Raw genomic sequence first — 17,779 nt, 5'->3', positions numbered from 1 at the left:
TGCCTTTAAGTGGCTACCGGGTGGTTGATCCATAGTCTTTAAGATCTCCTTCATAGCAATTCATTGGTGGGTGTTTTGGCTTTGCTGGTGTTTGTTCTATCGGCTTTCGACATCAATCTTTTAGGACTCCTCTTTTTAGTGGCTACCTGGTGGTTGATCCATAGTCTCGAAGATCTCCTTCATAGCAATTCCTTGGTGGGTGTTTTGGCTTTGCTGGTGTTTGCTCTATCGGCTTTTGACATCAACCTTTTAGGACTCCTTTTTCAGTTTTCCTATGTTTTGGCCTTTGGCCTTGTCATTGCCTACATGCATTTTATGTAATAGTTTTTACTTTCCATTGGGGTAGGCATCATTTTGGGCACTTCGCTCCAAGTGGTTTCAAGTAATAGAATTTCAGCTATACTTTTGGGTGTGTGAGTGTGTGTGTGTGTGAGAGAGAGAGAGAGAGAGAGAGAGAGAGAGAGAGAGAGAGAGGATCTTTTGGACGAGAAGAGGCTGTTTATGATGCCATACAGGAGCACACAAAGGCTGAGGTCAACTACTCTATGGATATCAGACAGTTTGTAGATTTGTTTGAGAGTCAATTTAGTGAGGCCTTTGGGAAGTTGGTTTGGTCAGAGAGATGTGCATCTTGGTACTCTCTTGTTGGCTTTTGAGGTGGACGACAATTTGGTCCCTCCGGTGCCTCTTATAGTATGGTTGTGCCATAGATCTACATATTTTTTTGGGGTATGTCATCGGGTAATGTTAGAGTGGTTGCGGATGATTTTGGAGGCACGGCCTAGGGGTTTCACAGTCCCTTGGATTTTGTGAGTTTCTAGAGGATGTTTTTACCACTTCTTTATATCAGTCGATACACAACATTGGACTTTGTGGTTTTCGCCACATTGCGTGAGGTGGACAGAGCTTTGGGCAGATTTGTATAGGCTTGATCACAATCGATATAGCTACATTTCACTAACGGATTAGAGTATCTTTATCCCTAGATGTATCCTGTGGTTTGTTTTGGGATTTTTCCCCATGATCTCATGGTATATTTTTTAGGGTTTTCCCATATTTCTTGCATATGGACCTATGGTCGATTGTACGTAATGCAAAGGGTCAAAGCCCCACTTTTATTGTGTGTGTGAGAGAGAGAGAGAGAGAGAGAGAGAGAGAGAGAGAGAGAGAGAGAGAGAGAGAGAGAGAGAGAAATGAAATGTTATATTAACGTCTTCAAAAGGCCAAAGTGACCTATGAGACCAGAAAGTTACAATGCGGTGTATCTGATACAAAGTCAGATTAACAAAATAAATTAAACTAGGATAACAAAATATAAATACTGTGGGATCCTAAACTAAGCAGTACAATGTGAAGACAATATGGGAGGGGAGTAGAGATCCATCTTCATCTGCACTCTGGACGACGAAAGAGTATGGCTTGAATCCTTTGCCATAGCCTCCTTCGAAATTGTGTAGCTCCTCTCCTCCCTCGGGGTCGTCTAGATCTCCCTAGCTCCAATGCTCGGTCTATGAGAATGCCAGTAGTGCGGGTAGACCTCTCCACTGTCGCTGGTTGCTCCTCTGTCTGTTCTTCTGGGTGTACAGTATCTAGTGTAAAGAAATCTGTGATCTGTCTCTGGGGATGTCTCTCTTCACCTCTCCTCAGTAAGGTTTCTCTATGCTTGTGTAACTCAAGTAGATAAAGCCCAAGACATCTTTGATCCTCATAACTCATGACCCTAGATAGAGGCCCAAAACCTTCTCTGAATAGACAGTGAAAACGACCTCGTATCTCATAGTACACTGTGCAATGACATATGTAATGTACTTCTGTCTCTGGCTCTAGATGGCATAAGCGGCATATTTTGTTATCTGCTGGTGTCCCCTTGAATCTGCCAGTCTCAATCTCAAGCTGATGTGAGGACGTGCGTATCTGGCCAATGGCACAATGCAAACCATGCGAGAGATGGGTGTCCATATAGCTAGGTCGAATCACAAACCCATCCCCCGTGAGGTGGAGAAGATGCTCTCTATAGAGAGCCATCTTTGTGCCCAACTCTTGTAACGGCTCTATCCATGTCCTCCTCGTGTCCAGCTGGATCAAATCTTGACCGATGAGTCTATTAATCTCTACCCGTGTCAGAGACCTCAAGGGTGCTTGAAGAGAGTATTGAAAAGGAGGCAACCTGTTCATGGTGAAGCCATGTGTCTGAAACCATGATGTCATCTGAGCATACCAGTGTATCCCCGTTAAGAGCTAATTGTCTGGAGGACTCTAGAGCCACCCTGGCATATCTGTCTTTGGTAGTATCCCATAGATTGTGTACAAAGGAGACTGATCTTGTGAGCGCCTCAATCTCCATAGGGGGGGCAGCTAATTCCGCTCAAATGATATCATGCGGTACAGAAACCTTGGCTCTAATCAGCCGAGAGATCATAAATACTAGGGGCTTCTCCATACGCCTCCACGCATCCTGGCCTATAGAAGGTCCCCAAACCTGCACCCCATATAACATAGTAGAGGCAACCAAAGTATCAAAGAGCCATAACTTTGTCCTAGGTTCCTGGAACTGAACCTGTGAACACATCCTCTCCATTCCTCCCAGAGCCACACCGGCTCTAGTTAGTCTAGTCTCTGCTGCTCTTCTCAAAGAAAATCTCGGCCTAGTGAAGACTACCCCCAGGTAAGTGTATGCATCTGTATACTCCACAATCTCCTGACCATTATTTTTTTTTCGAGAAAAAGATCCTTCTATTAGTTAATGAAAACTGCCCATAGGGCTTCAACCACCTCTGCAAGAGAGGGCTACAACAAGCATGATGGGGAGACTCTCCCAATGAAAAAACAGCATATATACAATGAGGCTAAATCAAGAGATGGGAGGAGGGAAGAGCCACACAGGTGGACAGTAGTGCCATCTGAGGACCCCCTGGACTATGGTGTAGAAAGGCCCAGGGTGCTAGAGTCGAAGGAAAGCCTCGCGGCGCTCCCGCATGCGGTCCGAGCTGCCCTGTAGTCCCTCAAGCTGTCCTCTGAGAGTATGGATCGGCTCTAGCCAAAAGTTACGAACAGTCTCTGCTGGTGGCACAGGGCGAGCCTCAAAGATGCGGAAACAGCGGGCCCGCTAGATGAACCAAAGTGTCAGGCCACTGATGAGCTCCCAACACTCCTCTCTCTCACTGCACCACTCCTGTGGAGTAAGCTTTGTAGCAGGTTGGAGTGTAGGCCGCCCCCCCTATATCACTATCATCCTGCTGGTGGAAGATAGCTCAAACTAAAGTGCCGGGCCCGTGAGGGTGGACCAAGCCTCTGCCCTCCAAGTGTACTGTCGAGCCGTGGAGAGAGCAGGCGTCAGCCGAAGAACTCGTAGCCACACCTGCTGGGCCGAGGGACAGTCCCAAAGACAGTGACGTTGACTCTCCACCAAATGGTCACAAGCTGCACATGTGGCCGAGAGACCACTATGCACTAGCCAGCTCCCTTCTGCTGTGGCTCTATGTGCGACCAGCCACCACTGAAACAAGGTGACTCGCCTCGGCTGTCTGGAGTCCCACAACCTCTCACAAAAGTCTTCCAAGAACTCGACTGTGAGACCCTCCTCCTGCCAATGACGTGCTGCAGCGGGGAGGGCCTCTCTCTGTGCTGCTAGTATATGACGTCCCAGTCGAACAGTGTACTGAAAGAACGGAACTCCTGGGTGGTCTGCAGAAGAGAAGGGGTCCCTCCATAGCCACTCACCAGGATCCCACTGTACTCGTGCTAGCGGACAACACTCCCAAGCCCAAAGCCTCTAGTGCCCTGTCTCAAGAACTGCTGGGTTAGGGTCTATGACGCAGGTCCTCCCACAGATGCCCACTACTCGGATCCTCTGAAAACAACACTCTGCTACCTGCGGGGCCTCTACTGCAACTCGTTGTAGTCGTCCCCCACCCTGAAGCTTGAAGAACAGGGTTGAGACAGACTCTGAGCAGGCCCTGACTGAAATGAGAACCTCTAGTCGTGTGAAGGCTCCCATCCACCGGGGTGCTACTGGCTCGAGAGGCGTGAGCCACTCAGCTGGAACTGACTCTGAGATGTCCTGACACATGCTTTGCACCCCTCTCATGCCCTGTAGTTGGAAACCCTGCACCCCCTCTGACAAACCTGTGTACTCTAGCCAGTCACCTAGAGAGCACGCTGGACCTGCTGCCATGGGACCCCAAGAAACATGAGGCTGACTACCAACCAAGTGGCCTCTCTGAGTGCTAACCATGGGGTTCCAGACGAGGGGCTGCCGTAGGCGCTCCTCCGTGCACGTCGGCTGTCTCTGCTCCAGGCCACGCCGTAAGAGCTCCAGATCGAAGCAAACTTACAGCGAAGCGGTCCTCCAGTCTCCTGCTCAAACCAACTCGGCGCAACTCTGTAAAGATCCATTTGGTCGAAGGTTGCCAAGGGCCTCTTGACTGAGGCACCCTGGCACGAAGCCTCTGCAGCAAGAACTCCTTCCAGGGCTCCTCTCCTGGAAGAAGTCCTCTGACTACGAACTTCCCAAGAAGGGCTCTGCTCTGCTGTGCTGGATCAATGATCCCAAGCCCTCCCTTAGAACAAGGAAGTGTGATGACCGACCAAGCCACCTTGGCTCGGGCAATCTGAGTGTCACGACCTGACCCAAGCTGCTAGCTCGACTCCATGCAGAGTAGCATGGCTGCCTCCAATCCTGTCAGAAGGGTCCTCCAACATGTTGAAGTCCCCTCCTACACACCAATGGTCGGCCTACGGAGGGGGAAGGAGAAACCAATTGTTGAGTCCAAGGCCTCTGTCCCCCTAGCGGCGAGAAACAAAGCATGGACCTTGAAGCAGGCTGCCTCGTGGTCTGCTGCGGAATCGCCGAGAAAGGGAGTGAACCCGTAGTCAAAGAAGTCCCAGCGGCGTCGGAGGTCAATGCTCGTTAGACCACGAGGGATAGCTGCAAGGGAGGATGTCTGAATCTGCAGAGGGGGCCGCAAGAAAGGCTGACCCTCTCTCGCTAGGCGACTCGTGGCAAAGGCGCTGCCAAGAGATCTCCTAGCCGCCGGAGAGGGACGAGTCTCTTGAGTCGACTGTGGAACTGGAGCAGGAGGGGAGGGAGAAGGAGCTGGGGGGAGCGGAGGAGAAGAGGAGCGGGGTGGGGCGACAGAGGTAGAGGGGCGAGGTAGAGAGGCGACGGGAGCAGAGGGCGGAGGGGGAGGATGAGGAGGAGGGGAACTCTGAAGGGGGAGCGGCTGTCGAGTGTGAAGCGGAGGCGGAGGCTGGCGTAGGGGACTCCTCCTGCTCAAGAGGACCAAAGCGGTTCCCGGTGGGAACCCACTGCTGCTGAGTAGGCACTTGAGGGCCACTCTGAGTGCCAGGCTGTCGCTGTGGCCCCTGGCGTCGTCGGCCACGGGCCTGCTGCCACCCCTCCTCCGCTGGAGCCCCAGGCTCGGAGGGTGGCTCTGAATCTGTGCGTTGTGCCGTTGACTGTGGCTGCGGCCCAGCCTTGGCAGGCTGGGGCTGAGGCTGAGGTGCAGGTCGTGGCCTCCTCCGTGGACAGGCATTCGCTAGGTGGCCCATCTGGAGAAGGTCTCGCAGCTCTCCTCTGCTAGGTCGGGTGCCGAGAATCTTGCAGATGACCGAAGTCGCCTGCAATCGCTCTACCTCTGCGGCAAGGCTCGCTTGCTATGTCGGCGAGAGAGCAAGTCGAATGGTGGGCTCAGCGGGGTCGGGCGAGGGGGCTTCTGGCGAGTCCCTGTGTGGCGAATCTGGAGCCTCCATCTGTGTCTACTGCTGTGTCGTAAGAAGAGGGCGACAGGTGGGTGTTGCAATCAGGCGCAGGAGGCACTGCCCCAAAAAAAGAAGCAGTGCCGAGGAGGCCGAAATGCAGGGGATGACGGGGAGAAATCGAGGCGGGCGGGAGGACGGGCCGGGGGGGGGGGGCAGCGGGTTGGGGAGGGTGGAGGCGCTGGCGGGCTAGCAGGGGGCGGCAGCGCGGGGCAGGCAGCGGCGGCTCAGGCTGGCAGGCAGCGTGGGGGTGGGCAGCGGGGCAGAAGGGCAGGGAGGGGAGGCAGCGGGCTGAGGTGAGGGGGGGGGGGGGGGGGGGGGGGGGGGGGGGGGGGGGGGGGGGGGGGGGGGGGTATATGGTTCTTGAGGTCATTGACCCCCTTACCTTATCTCCTAACCATATTTGAAAGTAGGTACTGATCTCCTGACCCATTGCGGTGTGGTGTTAAACACCATAACCTTTGTTTTACCTAGGTTGACACCCAGTCCAGTATCCTCTGCAAAACTGTGTAGTGCGTCCAAATCTTGTTGCATACCTTCTAGTGAGTCAGATATCAGTACAATATCATCAGCATAAAGCAACAATGGGATCCACGTCCCTGCCAGCTGGGCACCCCTGTCACCCTTTCTATCAATGTAATCAGACACCTCATCAACATACATACCAAATAGAGTAGGAGACAATGGGCAACCCTGTTTCACTCCAATAGTAGAGTGAACTAAATCAGATACCCCTTCTGGAGTGCGTACATGTCCCACCACTGATCTGTACAAAGCCATTATCCCCCAAATTACCTCTATGGGCACCCCCATCTCTTGCAGTCTGCGCATCAATCGAGCCCTTGGTACCATGTCAAATGCTTTGCGAAAATCCACAAAGCTACAATAGATCCGTCTCCCATGTGCTCTGCCCTCCTCAATGATGGCCCTGAGTGTCAGAATATGATCAAGAGTGGAGAAACCCCTCCTGAAGCCGGCCTGACCCTTTGCTCGTACACCCTCGCCCTCTGCCCAGCTACTCAAGTGTTGCTCCAGAATAGATGCATACAATTGTGCCAATGTGTGTCCAACCATAATAGTGCGGTAATTCCCAGGCTCTGTAGGGTGACCAGCCTTGAAGATGGGCACAATATTAGACAACTTCCAGGTCCCAGGTAATCCCTCACACATGGCACGATTGAACAACACTGCGAGAACCTGCATCAGCATATCCTTGGCATGTATAAAGTGCTCCGCTACTAGACTGTCATGATCATAGGCCCTTCGTACCATCTTAGGTGTAAAGAAAGTGCTCGTAGCTGGGCAAGGCTTGGTAGGGTCTGGAAGGGGTTCCTGTCCCGGAATCGTATATAATGATGTCGCATATTGGCCCCACACATCAGGTGAAGTAATCACTGGGGGAGGAGAGTGCTCATGAAAGAGTCGGCATGCCTCTCTTGAGTCCCTACTCAAGACATTTGATATAAGTCTCGCTCCAGCTGAGCTAGGTAAGCTCGCTTCTTCCGTCGCACAAGGCAACGGAAAGCAATCCGAGACTGTTTGTAAGTGATGACTCCTAATAGAAGATCCCTCTGAAGCTGGGCTCTCATCTCTCTGCATTCCTCATCATACCAGCTATTCTGGGGCATGCTAGAATGTCGTCTCTTACCCGGCTGAGTGTGTGGGTATGCCACTGATGCAGCCCCATGCAGTGTCTCAGTCAGTATATTGGTGCACTCCTCCACTGAGAGGCCTGTACCATTTGTGCCAGCTGTGCCTTCCAATAGACGGTCCCAGATCTCCTCTGTATAAACGAAATCAGTCTCTGGTGTAAATGTATAGCGGGTATGTGGCCTGCCTCCTTGTGTCTGGGTTGTACTATACTGAAATTTAACGGACAGTGTCAATAGAGCATGATCTATTGCTATGCCCACTGGCCTGGCTCCCACTGTGAAATCCTGAATGCAGGGGACAAAGCTTGGTTGTCTCATAACATAATCCACTGTATTGCCCCATGTCTGTGTGGAAAGCATGTGGAACCGGCTGCTTCGGGAAATCGCTGTAAGCCATTAAGTATGGCTAATCCATGTGTAGTCGTCATTTCCATGAGGTATCTTCCATACTCCGTCTGCTCTCTATCATCTGAGCATCTGTCCAGTCCCAGCTCACCCACATCCATCTCTCTGAGCATCTCATCTGAAGTGTCGTAGAAGACTGTCTGCGAGTTGCCCGTTCGGGCATTAAAATCCCCTAGGAGAATGATATCACCATCCCTAGAAAACTCCCATATGTCATCATCTAGAATAGAGAAAGGTGACTGGCCTCTGGATGCAGCGTACATGGATGTACTGGGAGGAAAGTAACATATGGCAATATATAGGAATCGACCTGTGTCAGCTCTCAGTCTCACCCACATATATCTAGCATGATCATCTCTTCGTACAATATGCAGTAATGGTTGTAGTTCCTCTCTAAATAGCACTGCTACTCCTCCTGAACCTCTGCTCCCATGCTGAGATCTCGCATTTGTCCTGCGAGCTCTCCCATCTGTAACCCATCACATGTGGCATTACCTGTCCAGGGGCTTGATGAGTCTCTGAGAAGAATACAATATCCTTGTCTTTGAAACTGTCCTCAAATGCACCCACGTCCTGCCTCATAGACCCATTACAATTCCAGGTAGCCATCTTCAGTGTGGTCCCATAGGTCTCGTATCGTCATGCAGTGCGTCGCTCTAAAATCACCACCCGTCCGTCTCTGTGAAAGGCTATCTTTCCCTTCTCCCTTGCCGCTGTAATCTCTGGCATTACCTCTCTCATGCATAGTTACCGGGGAACGCCCCCTAGCCCCCGTTCCGGCGTTCCGGGGGGCAGTTCCCTTCCCGAACGTTCCGGAACGTCCCGGTATGTCTGACGTTCCGGGTGGCCAATGCAAACCGGAACGGCCGTTCCGGAACGTTCCGAAACGCCCCCGGACCGTTCCGGAATGCCCCTGGAACGGCCAACGGCTACAAACAAATTTGGCAAAAATTGAAAAAATTGAAGTAAATGTTTGGGCTTCTTTTGAAAGTGTGCAAGGCCTCAAGGACTCATAAAATGCACCCCCCTCCCCCTTTCTCTTCACAAGCTAATCCTCAAGGCTCAAGCTCTCTCCCTCTCACTCTCAAGATCTCTCCCTCTCAAGACTCACTCTCTCAAGGCTCAAGGCTTCAAGCCTTCAAAACCTCTTCCTCTCCCTCCCACTCTCTCAAATCTCTCCCTCTCCATCTCTCTCTCTCTCTCTCTCTCTCTCTCTCTCTCTCTCTCTCTCTCTCTCTCTCTCTCTCTCTAGTCATAGCAAGGTTGAATGGTCTTCAAAACGAGTTTTTTGTGAGTATTAGAGTCAAAGCACTCTAATACTCCTTGTATTTAAACACAAGGAGCTAAAAATTGCACTATTTGGGTGTTTTTTATACCTCCCGTTCCACGACGTTCCCGTTCAGGACCCCTAGCCGTTCCCCCGTTCCGCGGGGATCCCGTTGCCGTTCCCGTTCCGCGTTCCGGGTAACTATGCTCTCATGTGTGCGAGCTGTGAGAGAGTCAGGTCATCCCCGAGGAAAATACCTGTCTTTTTAAGAGTAGGCCTCTTCCTCAAGAATTCCTTCTTCTCTTCCAACGAGTGGAAGCGTAGTATGAGAGCTCTCCCCTTTGAAGATTCTCCCGCGCCATCACTTTTCTTACCTACCCTCCATGCCTTTGTGTGCAAAGGTTTCTCCATCCCCATCATGGATGTAAGGCTTGTGACCTCTTTCTCCACATTATTTATGTCCTTGAGCCCGGTCACTGTCACATGCAGTGCTCGCATCCGCCTTCTTTGTTCCTCTTCGAGGGTCATGTTGATAAGCGTCAGTGTACAAGGAGTTTATTGACCTCTCCCTTTCTTGGCGACCTCCATCCATTTTTTGGCCTCGTCCGTCTTTTTCTGTGTCCTTGTTATCATCTCCGCCCATGAATATGTCTTTGCCACATTCAGTTTCTCTTCCTCTGTGATCATCCTTCCCTGTTCCTTGATTTCCTTGATTTCATCTATTACCGAGGGTTGAAATTCACCTTGCTCCAGCCCACTGCTTACTCTATCAGCAAGCTCCTGTTTAAGGGCTGAGACTTCATTTTTGAGTGCCCGTATCTCGGCATTTGGGTTATCCTGTTTGAGGGCTAAGACTTCTTCTTTGAGTGTCTGTATTTCTGCGTTAAGGCTCTCTTTCTCCTTCTTCCACTGTGCGCCTTCATTGAAGACCATCTGAAGGAGGTTGGCCTTCTCCTTCCACCATCCTTCATCTCTGTTTTCCACTCCTTCATTTCTCTCTCCATCTGCGCCATCCGCTTGTTCGTGAGCATGAAGGTTACCTTTGCTCGCGACTTGCAAACAGGCGAGACATTGACGGCTTCCGTGTCCTGTGCAGGGGAGATTGCTTCCATGTTTTGTCGTTCAAGAGATGTCTCGGGCTCACTTACCAGTTCGCACGTAGAATTTTCGCTTAATCCTGAGTGAATGATGTTGCTGCCTACACATGTGATGATGCCGCCCGTGCGCTCTTGCCGCCGTCTACACGTATGATTTCTCTGTCTGCATTGTTTTCGCCTCCGTATCTGACTGCCAGCTTTTGCTCCCTCTGCGTTTCTGCAGCCTTGGAGATGCGATTAAGCTGCTAGTCAGAAGGCGGTTAGAAGCCTGATCGCCTACGTATGAAGCTTCTGTTAGATCGCCCAATGACGCACGCAGCTGTGAAGAATAATGCGCGCCTACTGAGAAGAATGAGAGAGAGAGAGAGAGAGAGAGAGAGAGAGAGAGAGAGAGAGAGAGAGAGAGAGAGAGAGAGAGAGAGAGAGAGAGAGAGAGAGAGAGAGAGTTTGCTGATGACACTATGCTAATGTTGCGCTATTTGCTACCTGCTCTTGACGCCATGTGGGAGACCCTAGAGGTTTTTTGCATTGCCAGTGGTGCACGCATTAACTGGCATAAATCCTATGGGTTATTGGTTGGCAGTGATGACATACCTACTTGGGGGGTAGCTGATGGTTTCACATGGCTGCAGCTGGGTCAAACATGCAGATATCTGGGCTTTCAGGTTGGATTTGATGTTTCCTCACAGCAGCAGTTTGCACCCGTACTACAGTCTATTCGCAGGAAGCTATGCCATTGGTCTTCACATCATCTGTCGTTGGCTGGCCGTGCATTGGTCGCCAACCAGGTCATTCTGGCTACAGTATGGTATACGGCCTCTTGTTGGATGTTACATTCTGGTGTGATAGCTCAGCTCCGCCGACTAGTGCGGAACTTTTTATGGAGTGGCACAGATGGGACTACTGATACTCGTGCTCGATCGTTGGTCCACGATTATTCGTCCTAGGTCAGAGGGAGGCCTTGGCATTATTGATCCAGAGTTACAGAGCCGCGCCCTTCTTACCAAGCTTATTGTTCGGGGTCTTTTTCCCGGCCAAGAACCTTGGAAGATGCTTCTTCAGGCCGCTCTTTGCACAGTGACTCCACGACTCGGCACTAGAGATGGTCATACTTGGCATATAGGGTATCGTTTTCTCTTTACGGATGCCCCCTTGTCCACCACCACCCTCTCACCCTTCATCCGATCGCTCCTTCAGATTGGGGTTTCCATGCGACGGGCTATCATACGCTCACCTCCCTCATGTCGTGAGGAGATTGAGCGCCAGCCTCTCATTTGGAATGCTGCAGTTCTTGATTCTTCGGTTAATCCACCCCGTCAGCTTGGAGAGAGGACTCACATTAATTGGGCTGCTTGGGACACTGGCCCTGCTGCCTCTATGTGGTTGTTTCATGAGACACGTATGGTGGATGCAGATTTTGTGGCAGAACATTATGACATTGGTCGCGGGGTGACAGACAGATTGCTTGAGATTGATTCCGCCGTTCCTTCACAGTGGGATGCAATCATGCGAGGCACGGTTCAGGTGCCTCCCCATTGTGGCTGGGAAGGCCTCTTTGCTCAGAGCACTCTCTTATTAGTTCGTTTAGACACCATGCTGTTCACAGTTGATACTGACTACTCTCAGGGGATTCATGCTAGATTGACATATGATGCCACCTCTCCGCACCTTGTCTCCGCCGGCGCTCAATGGGAGGCCATATGAGTAGTTGGCTCCCGCGGGAAGCGTCGTTGTGTCGACCCCCGTTTCGCTTCCGCTGATGCTGCACTTTGGAGGCTTTGGGTGTGGGAGGGTCGTGCCCTATCTCAGCTTTATTGGGACCCAGGAGAGTGGCATTGGCCTCACTCTGACCCCACCGGTGCACCTGTATCATTCTTTGAGTACACTGTCAGGATTGGAAGGTTAGCATTGATGAGACAACAACCAGAGCAGCCCACTCGTATGTGTTTCTGGTTACATTCAGGCCTCTCCCATGCCTATCTGCAGCAGTTTTGGTCCGCCATGTGGGATTTACATGCGGCTCGTCGTATTTCTTTTTTCATGTGGATGATTGCACATGCACGACTTCCAGTTGGGACTTGGCTAGCTACTATGGGTCTGGATCCGTTATGTACTCGCTGTCCTTTGCGACTACTTGAGTCACCTGCACACTGTCTTTGGTCATGCTCAGCTTCCCATGTAGTGTGGCTTGCAGTTTGCTTTCTACTTAGCAGAGCACGTGTTCAGCATGGATTTCTCACTTGGGGATCTGTCTCATGGTTGATGCCGATGCCCGGCCCGCATCTTTTCTACGAGGGCTCAGACACAGATCCAGCCTTTATGCTTACCGCGACTGGTTATCGATGAGGGACTTTGGCTATACCACAGATTGCTTGGCAGGGGGATTCTCGGACACGTGATGAAGTTTTTTCAGTCATCACTAGTATTACCCTATGGAATGTTTGGAGAGCTCGTTGTCTTCACATTCCAAGTGCGGCTCCACAGCTCCTTCAGGATACCCTCACTGCCATTTGGCTGGACATCATTCACACCCTGATTGGTAGTGTGATTCTTCCTCAGGTATATCTCGAGCAGCCGAGGCTCGTCGATTTGCCTTCCTTCGGCGTTGGGCCCGATCCCCACTCTTCTTCACACTTACAGGTGGCTAGATTACGTGGCATTATGCCCCTCCTCGGTGGTTTCTCCTCCACTCATCACACCGACCACGATGAGATTGTTCTAGTCGAGTTGTCACTATAGTGGCTCTCCACCTTACATTCAGCTTGTACACCCCACGTGATAGGCTATTTTGGCATCCGTTGGGGACTATATTGTACTTAGTAATATACAGCCCTGACTTTTTCCAAAAGAAAGAGAGAGAGAGAGAGAGAGAGAGAGAGAGAGAGAGAGAGAGAGAGAGAGAGAGAGAGAGTGAGTTTTTCCAGATTGAGAGCGCCTATGACAAAATTATGATAGGCGATAGAGAGAGAGAGAGAGAGAGAGAGAGAGAGAGAGAGAGAGAGAGAGAGAGAGAGAGAGAGAGAGAGAGAGAGAGTTTTTCCAGATTGAGAGCGCCTATGACAAAATTATGATGGCGCAACTTGCAAATCGAAAGCAAGGTCTTACGTTTGGCTCCTTCCAGGTATGTAATATATTCGTTTTTTTTAGTTCTATGCAAATTTTCTTCATTTTGTGGCATTGCTTTTGCAAGGTTTTCTAAATCATGAATTGGTGAATGGTAAAGATTTAGAACCTATATGTGCTGGTTGAAGGTTTTGAGCAAAGTGATTGCACTCGGTAAAAGCGTGTATAATAGAGCGATTCTTTTGTATTGAGGTTCCCTCAGAATTACTTTTACATCTTCACACAACCAAAGCTTCAGTACGTTGGCATTTGTTTCAACCTTTTATGAGAATCTTTTATAACTTTTTGATGTATAAGAGTGTTGAAAAGGTGAGACCACTACTTTTACAGATGTCTACTTTTCTTCTTTCACACATTTTTCTACAAGAATGCATGACATCGAGTTTTGTTCGGGAGGGTATTTCATGAAGTTTAAATTTGGGCACATTTTCAGGCAGGCCAACGGGGTGATGTCTAAGTAAATGACTTTTACATCCTCTCTTCAGAAACATGTTTTTTTTGAACAGCCTTTATGTCTTCTCTTAAAGAAGAAACTTTTGTAGATTGGATTTATGTTTTCTAGCTTTTGTGAGACCAATATCTCTAGAAGTGTCTAGGACGTGCATGATAGTGAGCGTCACACTTGAGTTTTCTGCCGTGTTTTCAAAGCTTAAAATTTGGCCTTTATTTAGAGGCGATGTCGACATATTTTAAGTCGAAGAAAATCTCTTGATAGTCCAGCTCAAGGGGGCTCTTTTGTGGGACAATGTTGAGTGGCCTACATCATTGCAATATTAGCTCTTGTTGTCTTGGAGGGCAACGCACACATCTTTATGTGATGTCAAATGTATCGAGCATCCCTCATTAAAAGTGCAGGCACCAGTAACCCTTGAAATGTTGCAAGGGGGAGGGGGACATCGATTATGTATATTGCCTTTATAATTAAAGGAATTTCTAATGGCCAAGAAGCTTGAAGAGCATGACTATATTTATGTTATAATCTAATTTGAAGGAAGTAAGGTGTGTGAGAGTCTAGGGATTGGTTAAAGATTGTATGTTACTCTTCTAGTATTAATATACGATTGTGTATAGATTGCCATTTTGGTATGAATTTAATCCTTGGAAATCGAGCTTAAGAATAGTTAACAAGCACTCTGCAGATCGTGAAGAGCCAAGCTTAGATATCAAGAAGGATTAATGAAATCACTAATCCCTCTTTTGAGAAAAGTTAGTCACATTACCTGTATGTCAACAGCTGAAGAAATAGAAAAACACTTTTAATCAAGCTTCTACTTAGACACAAGTTTAACGAGACCGCTACATAGAGAGAAGCATTGGCCTTAGCACCAACAGGTCTTTTAATGATTTACAAGCGCAAAGTGCAAATACAAGGTTTCACTCAAATTTGTCAACGTATTGATTTGTCACTAAAAAGTTATTTGAAATCAGCATAGTTGAACCATAGGGTTGTTTTATAGGCTCTAAAAACACTAAGTCAAAACACTAGTTACCCGTGCCATGATGTATGCAGCAACAGTTTGGGCACGTGGACGTACAGCTTCATGGTGGAAACAGATTTAGAGGCCATAGGTCATCATGCTCTCTTACATCACCCGCAACAAACCGTCCATCCCACATGACATAATTAGAGCAGAGCTGGCCACACCGCCCATGCTCGTGGAGGCTCTTTTTCAGATAGTATGTTTTATCTAGAGAGTGAGGGAGCTACCGCAAGTGTCAAATGTAGTGGAATTGAGAGATAGGTAGAATTGAGAATTTACACTTCCATAATCCTTTGTTCTTACCTTCTTTCCTTGCATTATTGATGCAACTTTGCGTCATTGATTGTTCCTTTTAGTTACTTGAGAGAGAGAGAGAGCGCCCCCCCCCCCCCCCCCCCCCCCCCCCCCCCCCCCCCCCCCCCCCCAAAACAAAAAAAACACACACACACACACACACACCCCACTACTGATGTGGTATTTGCTTTAGATTGCGTAAATGGAAGGTAGACGATGCAAGATTCGACTCCACTCGAATGGATGATGTAGCCTTGGCAACTTTCAAGATGAAGCACCTTCGGGGCTGGTTTGGTGCACCTTTTGAATCTGACTCGATGTGGGTTGTAGATGGCCACCACGGGGTAGATCAGGGGCTGATAATTGATTTGCACTCTCGATGTGAGGGCTGAATGCTGGCTGCAAAAACACAGTAATCCGGCTTCGACGCAGATCTGAAAATGATTGTCAGTGGTGATGGGCAGCAACAAATGGAGATGGGCCGCAACAGATGGAGCTCTTGACCAAGGCAATGGGACACTCGGAGGATGAGGGTGTGTCACAAAGTGATGGCGTGGTGTGCCCAACTGGAAAGAACTGGCCAAGAGGACAGGGGGTTAAAGAACCCTGACAAATTGAACCTAGAAAGTGTGTCCGAGGGGCCTTAAACAGAGGGAGGGAGTTAATCCTAACCTCTACCAACTTATGGAGCATGGGCCGAGGGGCCTAAAACCTAAATGTCAAAAGCTTGAACTCTGGGCCTGTTTCCGTAAATTGCGCTAATAATGCTGACGTGGTAGTTGTACATAAATCCGTGATTTGCATTGACTGTTAACGTGGCACAATTGTACGGACTTCCATAAATTGCGTTGACTGGTAGTCCATTTAGCAACACGGCCTCCTGTCATCTCGAGAGAATCTCATCAATCGGGTAATTCTTCAGGTGTACTTGATCAATCTTTTCACGCACGTCACTCTGCAATTGACATTGCACTTCTCTCTATCAAGATTTCCCGCCGGAAATTTGCCAAAATCTCGAGAATATTTGAATTTTTTTCCAAATCTCTATTGGTTTCTTTTGTGTCCACGCAAAAATTCAGCTTTTCTTCATCTCCCCGGCGACCAACAGTCGAAGAGGTGCCATCTCTGTCAGACTCTGTGCGAGATGAAGAAAAGCTGTATGCTGCAAAAAGGATCGGATCCTTTGTAGAAGAAGAATCGTTTTGAGCTCAGATACCACTATTTCAAACTTGGACACTCCAAGCCAGAAATCAATAGCAACACACGAACAAAAACTACAAATTATTGAACTGAACTTGAATAGAGAGAGAGAAGGAGAGTCGACACAACACGGCGAAGTTCCAAGCCAAGACGCACTGGCCCCAAAGATTGGTGCCCCATTCGGTACTTCTTTATTATTGCTTCGCAAAGGTACAACTCCCAATAATCCAACTCTCTCCAAGACTCTGCGTCCAGATGCTCTCTGAGAAGTGGCCCTCTGGGCACTTATAAACTTACAAGGGTTGCCCAAAAGCAAAGCCCCAAAAAGCTTTAGTTTAAAAAGTATTCACACCAAAAGCATCTGTTCCAAAAGCGTTGCGCAAATCTGTTTTATTTTTTAAAATAAATTTTCTTTATTGAAATTAGGATATTTAAATGTGTACACTTGAACTGTAAAAGCTAGGAACTATAGATCTACTGGAATTGATAAAAACCATCAGGAACAAATAATTTTGATGTGTCATATGATGGGTGATATTAAGCATCGCGAAGGAGTTGTACCGTTAATTCAGTGGAAGAGAACGGGAAGTGGGTATTCTCGATGCATCACATTATGGGTGAGTGGAGATTTGGATAGGGAATATTTCATTGGTCTGGAGGAAATCCGAACTGGAAAAAGGAATACGCGTGGAGACGCAGGCACAAGAATAAAGATTTTGAGAAGCTTTTTCAAAAAAGCAAAATATTTTCAAGTGCTTTCTTGGAAAGCAAATGCTTTCCCGCGTGGAATCTATGTCTGCGTAGCATTTGTGCGTGAGAATTGCATCCAAGGACGCCTTGGAAGTGTGGTGTAGCATCGGTTTTCAACTCACTGAGTTTTTAATAGGTTCACATTTTTTATAAAGTGACCGGCCGCCCACCTGATAAGTGGCAGCCACTTAATAAAAAAAAGGGAGGCTTAATTTTAGAAAAAGAATCAGCCTTGCCTATATGGCTGAATTCAACAGCGATCTCTTTCTCTCTCCTCTCTCTAAACCAACGCCAACCTCTCTCTCTTCCCTCTGCTATTTCAGTGCAACCTCCTTGTTGCTATTGTTGGAGGAGGATTTGCACCAGCTATTCCTGCTGCCCTGTGTAGCCTATAAAATCAGGTAGTGCGACCTCTCTCTCCCCAGTTCTACCAGCGCTAGCACAAGGAGTCTACGCCGCCGAGAATTTGCAAGTGATCGCTTGAAGCCATCAAGCGAAGTTGCTTGTGTGTACTGGGAGCGACATGGAAAGCTTGTGAATATGCTGTACGAGTCATCGTTTCGTGTTTTGATTTTTGCAGGTACTCCCATCACGGAGGAGGAGCAAGAAGGCCTCAGCATACGCTCTGGGATTCCGGAAACAGAATCTGGAACGGTCTGCGGAGTTTCATACTTCGGATGCAGACGGAATTGAGAGTTCGCCTCTTGGACATTCTCGCACGGGAAGGAATCGACCATCGAGTCTAAGCTTAAA

At 48.9% G+C, this 17,779-nt stretch overlaps 1 protein-coding gene and 1 pseudogene across 3 annotated transcripts in view; one reads left to right on the top strand and one right to left on the bottom strand.

The window, feature by feature from the left end:
- CJD1 (Chloroplast J-like domain 1) overlaps positions 1-17,779 on the top strand; it is a 106,574-nt gene that overhangs the window by 65,468 nt on the left and 23,327 nt on the right. For all 3 annotated transcript variants that reach the window (XM_086530048.1, XM_086530049.1, XM_086530050.1), the window contains one exon: positions 13,222-13,299. In XM_086530048.1, the coding sequence (XP_086386174.1) occupies positions 13,222-13,299 (78 nt within the window). The remainder of the gene's footprint in view (positions 1-13,221; positions 13,300-17,779) is intronic.
- On the bottom strand, positions 2,419-4,424 carry LOC147440265 (uncharacterized; annotated as a pseudogene).

The sequence above is a fragment of the Adiantum capillus-veneris genome, chromosome 15 (genome assembly GCF_014529385.1).
Source record: "Adiantum capillus-veneris isolate H3 chromosome 15, ASM1452938v2, whole genome shotgun sequence".
Lineage (NCBI taxonomy): Eukaryota > Viridiplantae > Streptophyta > Polypodiopsida > Polypodiales > Pteridaceae > Adiantum > Adiantum capillus-veneris.
Note: the sequence above shows the minus strand (reverse complement) of the source record. Positions and strands in the feature narration are given on the sequence as shown.